Here is a 12,875-nt window from a genome sequence, read left to right on the forward strand (position 1 = left end):
AGTTCTGACAAAATCTCATCAATGTTATTCGGTCAGAAGTCTTTTGGAAACACAAATGGTTTAGGGTTCAAAAGTAAAACTGTGAGCACAAACAACTCTTTTGTTCCAACCGGTTTTGTAATAATTGATGACGAATGTTGTGATAAACAAGAGGCAAATAAGCAAGACAATAAATCTTCCTTGATTTGTTCGTTTTGTGGAAATGCAAATTATGTCCAAAATAAGTGTTGGAAATTCAAGAGGAACAACAAAAGGATTGCCAAACTTCAAAATGACATGCAAAGAATGAATTTGGCCTTGGGTAATCAACAGGGTACTCCTGAAGATAAGAAGAAATCTAAAGGAACCAGATTCAGACGAGGTAAGAAGTCGGTTTATACAACAAACCTTGATAAGTTACCATGTGATAAAAGATGTGAACATTCGGCTCACTCCGTCACTATCTAATACTGGTGACGTCTGCATCCTCATCTTTGACTTGAGAAAATAAGGATTGCATCAAGGTTTCTCAAGTTTTTTATAATTGTTGATTTCTTATATTTTTTATTAAGAAAATATCTTCTTAGTTAAAATAGATAATGGATCATGAACCGTAAAAGATCTTTTCAAAGTTCTTATAGGGTTTGGATGTTCATTGGTCTATTTATATTCATATACGATCAAAATGCCCCTTACTTCTCTTGTCTTTGAAAGATACAGTTTCATGGTACCTGTAACTAGAGGTACCACAAAAAGGGATGCAGTTGAAGCAGTTAATGTTGTGAAGGAATCATATCCTCAAGGAAGAAGAAGGAGAGATCTACAAATGATGAAGAAGGTTCTTCCTCTAACTGCTTCTTGTCTGCTTGTTATTTTGGTAATAACTTTAGAGGTATCGTGAAGGATTTCATCAACAAAAGAAATGATTTAAAATCTCAAATCATTTCCTCTTTAGGAGAGATAGCTCACTATGAACATATGTTGTCTCTAACAAAGAACACCTTGTGTGTACTAAAAACAAAACTTAGTGAGTTAACTGATAATTCTGAAGATTTGGAGGAATTGAACGATCCCATAATCAATGGGGTTTTCAATAATGAGAAGGAATTCCCAGTAGATGCTCTGAGAAAGCTCTACGATGTAGGAAACTTCTTATGAGAATTTATTCTTGTGTTTTAAGAATGATAACTAGGGTTTGGAATAGAAATTATTGTGAGTAGACATAGCTATTGCCAACGATTTTCATCTTGCAATGTTTTAAGATTTATTTATTTAAATTCTAAAGTTTATTTGGAAGATGATTTTGCAGTATTAATCTTTATTGGTTTTATATATTGCAAAAATTGTTATGGGATATGTGTGTTTTCATCCGTGAACTATGATTGTCCCATATATGTCAAAAGTTAAGCCTATTATGTCATTATGCAAATATTGATGGAAGATAGGATGAACTTTTAATTGCAAAGATTAAGTCTATTATATGTATTTATGCAAATATTGATGAAAAATAAAATGAATTCTTGAATATTCCACAATATTGATCTTTCCCTGATCCAAATCTATGTGAAAGTATTGTGGGGCTCCGTAAGTTCTCTTATGTCGAGCATTTTCGATTAAATTAATCATGGGTTCTCTTGTAGTTAACTTAATTGAGTTGTCTGGATACAAAATCATGTTTCATGTAATTTGTTAATGTCCAAAGAAATCCTTCTTTTCTTGTAAAAGTAAGGTCGCTCTTGTTGTTCTTTCGGGAATGACATTTTATGGGGGGAGTTCTTAATTGAACTTATGCTTAATTGCCAAACCTTTGTGGGGAGTGCGGATGTGGAATATTGTAGGAGTTTTCTTGTATCTTTATAAACTCCTTGATGAATACACTAAGTTTCAACTATGTGAAATCATCGAAACAAAGTTCATATGTTCTCTTTTAGTCATGAAGTATCTCTATGAGAATTTCATTATGATCCCACTAGTTTTCGTACCTTTGCCAATTTTTATTGACAATAAGGGGGAGAATTAACGTGCAGTTCACACTATAAATACATATGGTTTACGGATCATTATGTAAGGGGGGGTTGTTTTCATGTGAGATGAAGTATTGATTAAGGGGGAGAGATACATATCACCATATTATTGTTGTCAAAGTTGTGATATAATTGGACTTTGATGTTGTGTAATTATACTATAACACTGTATAATAATGATTGAGAGCTACTGTTTTCTCATTGTTATAGCTATGGATCTTCAACAACTATGATGCCGAGTTGAACACATTCAGAATCACTGGAGTACTTGGAAGTGACGAAGATTTCGAGTAATGTTGGAGAACCAAGGAAATCAAGCATTTGGTTGAGAAGCTACAAAGTTTATTTATTTTGTAATCCATATGTATTGATAGTTTTGTCATTAAAATTGACAAAGGGGGAGATTGTAAGAGCATTGCTCGATCGAACTCGCAAGCGTTGCTATCTCAAGCTTGTTGTCAAGTTTAGTTTCCAAAACTATAAATCTTGATTACTAGTCTACTTATAGCTAAGTCTCGGATTAGGATAGAAAGTGTAGTTGAGCATTAGACTTCACGGTGTTCATCTATTGAAGACGAAGAACTACTCAGGGGAGCTTGTGGAACTTCATCAACAAAAGGTATGTGGAGACTTGAAATCATCTATCACTCAAAAGTCTATCTACTCCATCTTCTATTTGAGACAAAAGTCGTATAGCTATATAGACTTCGATTATACACATTTGATATTTCAACCTGAGTTTAACTCGCTTACATATTCTCGAAATATGTGTTGGTAAGCTTCCGCTTTAACCAAGTTCATCTTATATTCTTGACGAAAGTCAAAATATGATCATGTGAAAATCGCCTTGTAACATCTTACATGATTTGTGTAAGACAGTTATTTGATGTAGACTCGGAATGTTTCGTATTTATCATTCAATCACTTGAAAATTGCTTTGAATCTAATAGTTTATGTGAACAACTATTGTCGTCTTCTAAGAATGTTTCAATGATTGAAATGAGAGTTTACAACAAATAACCATGATTGGATATAGAAAAGTATGCGTACTTGTATTCTAACTGTTGCAAGTTATTCCAAGTCCGGGAATCATCGTATGCATACCCGTATGCGTACTAGTTGGTTAATAAAAGTCCGGGAACTTAGTATGCATATTGGTATGCGTACTGGCGTGAGTTTCAAGTTCCGGGATGTAACTGAGTTTGGTGGTATATGTACCCGTTCGCATACTGGCGAACCCAAACTTAGTTCGGCCACTTAGGTATGCATACTTGTATGCATACTTGAGTAGGTTATGTTCTAAAATCAGTTTGTTCATGAACTAATACATTTATATAACAAGGAATGCAATCTTTTGCAAACCGTGTCTATAATGTTCATGAATTGATTCGAGTGAGTCAAAATCGATTTTGCTTCAATTGTGTCTTGTATACTTCTATGAGAATATAAATAATTGAACAACTCTGGAACTAGTTTCATTTGAAGTTTTGAACTAGTTATGGTTAAGATGAATATGGTTGATATGAAATTGTTCATATGGCTAACTTCGGTTAACTATTGTTGATCCAACAAGGTGTACACGTTTAGGTACGATTACTCATATATAAATGAAGTCACTTTTCATTTTTGTGTAACAAGCTAAGTTCGAACTAATGGTTGAAAGATATTAGCTTGAATCTAATCAGGTTTTCCTCTAACGGTGAATATTGAATACTTTGTTACCAAGGTAACATAGATTGCAAACCATGATTTGAAGACTATATAAGGGAGAACTCTAGCAACTAGGAAACCTAATCCCCACACCTCCTGTGTGATACTAGTTGCGACTAGAGTCGATTCTCCTTTAACCTTAGGTTTTTCCAAAACCCAGTAGGTTAACGACTTAAAGACTTCATTGGGATTGTGAAGCCAGACCCAACTATTTTCTCTGTAGTTCTATGTTTTGATCTTGGTGTTTTCTATCGTATTGAGTACTATCTTCTATAAGATTTGCTCGAGATTTAATCTCCGATAGGCAATATAAAAAGTATTCACAAACATCTTCGTCTCGTTGTTTGTGATTCTGCAATATTTTGTTTCGCTACCATATGATTAAGATTATTGTGAGGTGATTGATATTTCTAGGATGTTATTCGGGAATATAGTTCCGGTATATCAATAGGTTCCTGTTCACCTTTATTTATCAAAAGACGGAACAAAACTCATAGGTATACATGTGGGAGACATATTTATCTATTCAATAGACTTTTATGTGTGAGACAGATTGGTTTATCAAGTCTTCGACTTTGGGTCGTAGCAACTCTTAGTTGTGGGTGAGATCATCTAAGGGAATCAAGTGCGCAGAATCTGACGTGGTTCTAGAGGCGTAAGTAACGCGACTGTACCTTGATCAGTGTGAGATTGGTTAGGGTTCAACTACATTCCAGTTCGAAGTTAACTTGGAGTAGGCTAGTGTCTGTAGAGGCTTAATACAGTGTGGTATTCAAATCTGGACTAGGTCCCGGGTTTTTTCTGCATTTACGATTTCCTCATTAACAAAACTTTTGGTGTATGTGTTATTTCTTTTCCGCATTATATTTGTTTATATAATTGAAATATCACAGGTTGTGCGTAAGTTCAATCAATCATGAATCCAACCTTTGGTTGTTGATTAAATAGATTGACACTTGGATATTGATTTTTGATACCGTCCAAGTTATTTTTTATATTCAATCAGGCTCGCAAATTCCTATTTGTTTGATTGCAGATTGAATTGAGAAATTGAGATATAACTCTTGGATATACTTTTCTTAAGATTGAGTCTGACTGTCTAGTTGATTCTCTTGAAAGTATATTGGAGTTATTCCATACAGATTGCTAAGCGAAATATTGGGTGTTGTTAGACCCCCGCTTTTTCACCTCCCATTTAGCTTTATCTTCTTCAATATTATTGTTGTTGACTTGCTGAAAGGTAATAACTTCGCTTGTATTACCTAGGTCAAGTGTGGCTTGCTTAAACTTGTTCACCAAGTTTCTAACCTCCATGTCTCCTTCAGTATCCTTTAATTGAGTGAATGGGTTTTTAGTGTTTGTAACTTTAAGATGCAGAGGCTGAGGATAAATATTGACGAAAGAATTAGGGTAAGGATAACAAGAGGAAGTCTTTAAAATATTGTTGCCTTGCTTCCTGTTAATCCTATTAATTTGGGAACATAAGGAATCTGTGTTAAAAGGGAAAGTATAGCTGGATGTTGACCAAGCAAGAATATAGATGTAGCAGATATTCCGACAATGATAGTTTTTATTTATATTTTGATTTTTTTTAAATTGAGTGAAAGACGGGCTGCATTGAATGAATGGTTCACTGAGTTGAAGAAGAACAATATACTTTTCCTCCATCCACCATTGAGAACAACACAAATATTTAAATGATTGTTAACAAACTCTGCAAACGCGATGAACACAACGTAAAAAAAGGCAAATGCCATAGAGATAGCACGGACTGTAAACACGTAATGGAGAAAAAAATAAGAGAATTAACTACTCATTCGGATAAATAAACAAATACAAAAAACATGAAACTGTGAAAAGGGGAAAACACACAGAAATAATTAAGATGCTGAAACCAAAGAGTTAATAATTAGTTAACAATCAACATAAACTAAAAGGAAAATAAGAACAATCAAAAGATGGTGGCGTAGATTGAAAAAGATGTTACCGAGTTAATGTAACATTATAGCCCGATTCACTAATCCATCAACATCATAAACTGGTATTTTATATCTTGTTTGTATCTTAAAATACACCGTTTTGTATTTATTTATGAAGTTCAGTTATGACGTATTTAATTGATGTACATTCTCATATAATATATTAAATTAGGAGCATTTGTTCATACTCCTTCAGAAAAATAAAAATAAAGGATATTGTTATGAGATGTTAGCATGGTATCCTTTCGAAAAAACTCGGATAGCCCATCAAGAAAAATAATTTTTTACAAAATAATTTCATCTATTTTATTTTAGTTTGATTTTTCTTTTCCTTTTCATGTAATATAATTATTATTTTTTTATCAATGATTTTAGGTGAGGATAACATTAAAAAAAAGAGATGATAAATGTAAAAAAAAAGGAATCCAACACCGTTAGTCTCTTTGGATTTTGGGTAAAATAATATAAAAAAAATCTTATTATCTCTTTACTCTCTCTTCACTCTCTCTAACCCTAGAGCCCAAGCTGTCATCCCGTTCAGATCTAGTTCAATTGGAGTTGGATATGAGCAGGTTTCTCTCATTTTATTGCTTTCAAGTAGGTTAGTAGGATTAGGATTTTGTTTTATCGCTTTTCTTTAATGTTTTGTTTTGTTGCCGTTTCGGCTTTCTCCTTTGCTTTCATAGCGATGTTATATACGTTCTCCTAACGTTTTTTCTTGGTCTTCATGACCTTTATGATGTTAGGTATGTTATGGTGAAGAGATTCTTCGAATTATTTCGGGCATAAATTGAATCTCGTTTTCAATAAAAGAGATTTAAGAATTCTGTTCGGTTTAAAAGTTGTTAAGATTAATATGAGCATCACACTCTCTTCTTTTGAGAGTCATCTACGTCTTAAGAAGAATATCTAACAAATGGTGGGATTTTATTTCAACCACCATCCTCTTCTCAATTTAATCGGATTTGTACATGTATTTGAAACTTTTTTCGGTATTCTATAATGTAATCTATATGAAGCTATGAATGAAATACAATAAATTTTTATAAAAAGAAAAAAGAAAATTGGGTAAAATGATGGTAAGATAGAAAATAACCGGACATTCGACAATTCATAAGTTAATAACCGATGATTCGACAATTCATAAGTTAACAACCGATGAAGAACCGAAAGTTTATCAACATCAAAAGTTCTACCCAAAAATATTAAAATTGTTAGTACCCAGTAACCAAATCAACCAAATCGAATGAACTAATTTTAGGACACATTTGGATATTCTCTCCTCACTAACGAACATGAAAATGATATATTCTCTGGAATATCCTTTCATATTTCGACGGACTGTATGATTTGAATACACTAGACCAACACCTATTTGTGATTTTTTTTGTTTGAAGCAATCTATTTGTGATTGAGTGTTGGGTTGCACAAGGTATGCGTATTTGCTCACGCAATAATTGATTTATCGGTTCCCCAAATGGAAATGCTAATAAAGACATTCCATAGCCCAGCAAGCATAGAGACATAGCTTACCAATCCTTGATAAATTTAGCACCGCACGTCGGTGACATTAGAATTTTTACTTTTTAAACATAATGCGATGTTACATAGAAGCAGGAGTGCAGTGTCGACTTGACAGAAACAATGACACCAACCGTTTACCGTGTCATGTCAGTAACTTTAACTAAACCATGTCTTATGAACACGTGTGAAGAGGAGAAACTAGCTGTAGGTTAAGAAAAGGATACATCAGGAACAGAGAATTTACGTCCCCTTCTCTTCTCCTCTTTTCCTCTTCCTTTATGTTGGAACTTGTCCGTAATTAAAGGTGGGTTGCAGCAAAGGCACGCGAGTTTAGGAACACAAAGAAAAGAAACTCAACACACAAACAACAACAACAAACAAAAAAAACCTCTCTTCTTCTTCTTTCACACCCATTCTCATTCATACCACAACACCAATCTTCTATTCAAGAAATTAGGGTTTCATTATCGATCTCTCAGTTTAACTAAAAAGGTAACAAATTGTGTTCTTTCTTTGCTCAAAGTTTTGGTTTTTCTCATTGTATCAGCTTTTTCTTTCTGGGTTCGGAATGTTTTTTTGTTCATCTTCTGAATTCTTTTTAGGGTTCCTTAATATTTTATTTTAAATTTTTTATTTCAGGGTTCAATTTGAATTTACTTATATTTCAATTGATTCCTTTACGGGTAAAATTGATGTTGATGTTTTTTTTCTAAAATCTAAATCTTGAGCGATTCACTACCAATTTTCAACTCACTTCCGCCGTTTCCCTCTTCTCTTTGGATGAATGAGGGTGATAATGTCATTTACGCTGCAGTTCAATCTTTTTAACGGCTCCTTTTTAATTCCGACTCCCTGTAATTCTGTTTCTTATTTTGTTATGACTATTTTACCCCCAAAGCTTCGTCTCTGAAAAGGAAACGGTGGGAATTAACGAGCTCAAAATGACATAATTACCCCTTTTAACCATCCATTTCTTTTACTTTTTCATTGTGTAGGGATCGACTGAGAGGAACTGTTGTGGTAAAGGTCGGGCTGTCAATTGAAATTGGCAGCCCGATTCTCTTCAACATAATTGAAGCATCACAAACTTTGATTCTGTTGCTTTGACAACTCACCCTTATCAATAACTTAATCAGAACAGCTGGTAAGAATATTTCCACCTTTCATATCTGCCTTCTCAGTCTAATAGTATAATATAATGAATTGTAATATGGGGTCAAAAATTGGAAATTGAATGGGTAATTCTGTCGTTTGGACTAGAAGTATGGGTTAAAACATGGCAACCCTTTATGACTGGTGTTTTCCACGCGGAGAATAAGCAGTTTCCTTGCTGATGTTCAGTAGTACTATTTTATTGGAACAAAGTTATTCTGATTCTTATATATATTCGTTCATATAGACATATTCTGAATTCAATGCTTTTTTTTGTTGCTGTGAACAGGATATCATATCGAAGGTTCTGGTTGTCTGTCTTGGTTCCTTCATATTGACTGGTTGGTTCTCAAGTTGAAAGAATTTTCAATACTTTCTTGAAAGTTGTATGTTGAGTAACCAGTTAATTCAAACATGGGTTCCCTCTCTGGAATCCTTCATCGACCACTAACTACAGCTGCTGCAGTTGCAATTGCTACAGTCTCTGCCGACCTTCCAGATAAATTGCCGCCTCCAAAGCAATCTGAGCCATGTTTCTCTGATGCCCGATCGAGTACATCAGCTTCTACTTCGGAGGAATTTAAGTCATGGGTATCTGGCATTTCCATTTCCAACTCAACAAACTTTTCATTTGCAACAAGATTTAGAATACCCACACCTAAGTTTCTTGTTCCTACTTCAAGTTTTCCATCTAGTCAGTTTAGTTTATTCTCTTCCTTCACTGCTTCACCTCCTGCACTTCTGTCATTGTATCAATCAGCTGAATTGTCCAAGGCTCCTAAAGCCATAGATTACATAAACACTACACCTTTGCCACCTCCCGAAGGGATGTACAGGTGGCATTTGCCAGAGCCAAAGGCATATAAGGTTTCGGAAGATGCAGAATGTTCATCAGCCAAGTCTCGAACAGTTGTAGTTTTGCTAGGATGGTTAGGAGCTAAACAGAAGCACCTGAAAAGATATGCAGATTGGTATACTTCAAGGGGATTTCATGCAATAACTTTCACTTTTCCCATGGCTGAGATACTTAACTATCAGGTTGTTGGAAAATCTGATGAAAACATAGAGTTGCTTGTCAACCATCTAGCTGATTGGCTAGAAGAAGAGGAAGGAAAAAATCTAGTTTTTCATACTTTTAGCAATACTGGCTGGTTAACGTGAGTATACTCTCGCTTCTTATTTTGACATTGTATATCGTTTTACTATGATATCTATTGTTTTGATGTTCTTATATGATTTCTCTTGTAACAGTTATGGAGTTATTCTTGAGAAGTTTCAGAAGCAGGATCAATCTTTAATTGGAAGGATTAGAGGTTGTGTTGTGGATTCGGCTCCTGCTGCAGCTCCAGACCCACGGGTAAAACATAAATGTCTATAGGTCTTCGTTACTTTTCTATCATGTACATTCTTAGAGCTTAGGTCATGCTATATATACATAACCAGCAGCCAGCAGTTAAAGAGAGAAGCTCTCAACTCCTAATTCGTCTGAGTTGGACAGTAGACTTTAGCGACCTGTTCATCGGTACTCATAGGCAGTCCCTGCCAAAAAATATAAATGTTCAAGATAGTGCTTTTGATGAATTCTCCATGAACTTGCTAAGAAGACTCATGGGATGTCTGTCCCCCATCCCCACCCACAGCACAGCATACTCAATATAGTGTGTTTGAGAAATTGTATTTGAACTTGCAAGGACTAGCATACATAAAGTTTGGCTTGATTAGGTTGCAAACCCCACAACGTACCCCACATTCACATACACAAATTTGTCCAGTTTTGCTAATGGTCCCACTCTGCACCTTTTTACTCTTCCACCCAGTAGTGTTAAGAGAAATGCTAACCAGCATTACACTCTCCAACCATCCATTCTTATTGATGTGAAAAGAATAAAATAGATTTCCCATTTCTTTTGTGAATTTCCCCAACAAAGCGTCATATACTTGTCATGCCTAACAGTCACTTTGTGTACTTGATCCACCATTAATGATTAGCAGCTGTGTTTGTCATCCAATGGCTGGATGAAACCTAACTGTATAACTTCATAGCCAGAGCCATAGTGGGAGATGCTTAATTCTAACCGCAGGTGAATGATGATCATTTCACGTTCCAACTGTTGATTTCGGTGGTTTCCACATGCTAAACACTTGATAATGGGGTCAGAATTAGAGAGCACATTTTGGGTTAATTTTAGCATAATATATGAGGATTAAATTCTGAACTGGACAAATTTGATTCTAATACCTGATGTTGGTATATGTAATTGTGCCAAAACCTAATGTCCCCGTGGAGTTCCCTCGAATTGAAAGAGCACTGGAGTATTATCTCCATAGTTCATTTATTTTTCTTTCCATTTGACTTTGTATAAAATGCTAAATCTTTTTATTTTTATTGTTCAGGTTTGGGCATCAGGTTTCTCTGCCGCATTTTTGAAAAAGCAAAGTGTTGCAACTAAAACTGCATTCAGCGGTTCTGATTCTGAGAATGTTGTGGAACCCAGACCTGCAGTAACTGAAGCAGCTTTGCTAGTGGTTTTGGAGAAATTCTTCGAGGTGGTTCTCAATCTTCCCAAAATTAACAGGTAAACTTTCCTCCTGTGAATCGTTTATGTTCAGATGTCCTAAAATAAGCTTTTGGCTTAAACGCTCTTGCAACCTCGGTTTAACATCCTAGCACTCTTGGTTTACTTTAAATTGTGTCCGTTCAGCATCTAAATTTCTACCAATGTTCTGTCAAACTACAGGAGGCTCTTGAATGTTATGAGTTTGTTATCAGTAAAGCAACCAAAATGCCCGCAGTTATATATCTACAGCTCTGCAGACAAGGTTATTCCAGCTAAATCTGTAGAATCTTTCATTGAGGAACAACGTAAATCTGGGATAGAAGTCAGGGCTTGCGACTTTGTCTCGACGCCTCATGTTGATCATTACCGTAACGATCCTACCCTTTATACTTCTCAACTCACCAACTTTCTTGAAGACTGTGTGCTCACTTGTTGCAAACATTCTTCTTAAATAGAATTTTGATTCCTTTTTTTTTGCACCATTAATTTATACCTTTACAGATTACAAATATAGAAAGAAAAAAATTTCTCTGCTGTAACTTATTCTTTTTATTGTTGTAAAAACTAAAAATTAACAGGAAGAATGTTTCATCCATTTTTCCAACTATTTTTTTTGGTTGTAACCATTCTTACTTGCAAGCTATCAAGTAGTGCAAGAATACATAAAAGTGATTCATTTCTCTGGTTTGTTTTTACATTTCATTACTTGGGTTGTATATTTTTCTGCAGTGTTACATACACCTGCACCTGCACCTGCTATGAAAGTTATAGGATAAAGGATGAGAACACTACATTCACAGGTAATGCATAATAGAATTCTCGAGCAAAAAAAGTTGTTTCTGAACAAGTTTCTCCCAATTTTTGTGATTGATAAGGAAAAAACACAACAATTTTATGCCTTTCTGAACATAATTGCTAGCGGTACATCACTTAAACCTAACCATCTACTACCATCCTCATAAAGAACTCCCAAATCCCCGCAAACAACTTTACAGAACTTACAAACACTGGGGCAATAAACAAGTTTATAGTCTCCTCCATGTTTTTCTATCTTAAACCAGTTATTAACTGTCCCTAAACCTGGATTACCAACAATCCCACCGGTTTTAACGTACCTCTTGCCCGTTAAATCATCAATTTCTCCAAGTCTCCAAGCAGTCGACTGTACACAGGTTGTCGCTGTTGAGAACACTACATTCACATCAACTGATATATTTACTGCCTTCAGATTCCTATCAGCATGAAAAAATCTCAGTGGTATTCCATTAGAAACTTCAAAATTTTCCTGCAGAACAAAGAAGGGACATGTATTGTCTAGCAGCCCAATTCCCAGTCCACCACCACCTTTCCCACGAATGACAGGAACAACGTAGTAATTTGAGGATGTCTGCAGTTTCGCGCCATCCATATCAAGCACAATTGTGTCAGTTAAAGCCATAGACGATATAATACTTAAGGAAGAAAGTAAGAGAGCCAATACTAGGAAACTTATCTTCATTTTCTTATGCTGCGTTTTCAAAATTGAGATTGTAATCAGGGCCAGTGAGATTTATACAGGCAACCATTATATAGAGAGAGGGCAGAAACGTATACTGCTTGAAATATATTCACAAAGATTCATAAGAACTGGACTTCCCAACATGTGAAAGTGAAACAGATCACGGATAGAGAACACACGGAGAAAACCAAAAATGATGCAAATCTAAATAAGCCTATGCAAATTATAGTGCTCATGTGACACAAGAGACGAAAACAAAAATTGTTTTTTCCTAACAAGTCTTTTTCTTATGGTTATCATTATATGTTCGTACTGGTGGTAGTTGAACCATTACTATTTCTATACAATTTTTCTTCTTGTAATATTTCAAAACAGAAATGGTTGTAATGTGAATGCTACTTACTTTGTTTTTGGTTTGTTTTCAGATAGTTAGAGTTGAGTGTAATTTGTT

General features: G+C 34.9%; 2 protein-coding genes across 2 annotated transcripts; one reads left to right on the plus strand and one right to left on the minus strand.

The window, feature by feature from the left end:
* The first annotated feature begins 7,515 nt into the window (after positions 1–7,515).
* On the plus strand, positions 7,516–11,602 carry LOC113303427 (transmembrane protein 53-like). The gene is made up of 6 exons (XM_026552456.1): positions 7,516–7,708; positions 8,212–8,360; positions 8,658–9,525; positions 9,620–9,725; positions 10,763–10,944; positions 11,107–11,602. Exons 3-6 carry the CDS (start codon positions 8,783–8,785, stop codon positions 11,375–11,377), a joined length of 1,302 nt encoding a protein of 433 aa, XP_026408241.1. The 5' UTR covers positions 7,516–7,708; positions 8,212–8,360; positions 8,658–8,782; the 3' UTR covers positions 11,378–11,602.
* Positions 11,603–11,710: 108 nt separating this feature from the next.
* Positions 11,711–12,591, minus strand: LOC113303428 (kunitz trypsin inhibitor 2-like). The gene has a single exon (XM_026552457.1). The coding sequence runs from the start codon at positions 12,422–12,424 to the stop codon at positions 11,819–11,821; it is 606 nt and encodes a 201-aa protein (XP_026408242.1). The 5' UTR covers positions 12,425–12,591; the 3' UTR covers positions 11,711–11,818.
* Between the last annotated feature and the right edge of the window lie 284 nt (positions 12,592–12,875).

Source organism: Papaver somniferum, chromosome 8 (genome assembly GCF_003573695.1).
Source record: "Papaver somniferum cultivar HN1 chromosome 8, ASM357369v1, whole genome shotgun sequence".
NCBI lineage: Eukaryota > Viridiplantae > Streptophyta > Magnoliopsida > Ranunculales > Papaveraceae > Papaver > Papaver somniferum.

What these genes read in the sequence shown, in the direction of transcription:
- LOC113303427 (XM_026552456.1), top strand. Translation starts at nt 8,783, where the DNA reads ATGGGTTCCCTCTCTGGAATCCTTCATCGACCACTAACTACAGCTGCT. An exon ending in AGCAATACTGGCTGGTTAAC is followed by an intron (nt 9,526 to 9,619) that starts GTGAGTATACTC and finishes CTCTTGTAACAG; the next exon opens with TTATGGAGTTATTCTTGAGA. An exon ending in AATCTTCCCAAAATTAACAG is followed by an intron (nt 10,945 to 11,106) that starts GTAAACTTTCCT and finishes GTCAAACTACAG; the next exon opens with GAGGCTCTTGAATGTTATGA.
- LOC113303428 (XM_026552457.1), bottom strand. Translation starts at nt 12,424, where the DNA reads ATGAAGATAAGTTTCCTAGTATTGGCTCTCTTACTTTCTTCCTTAAGT.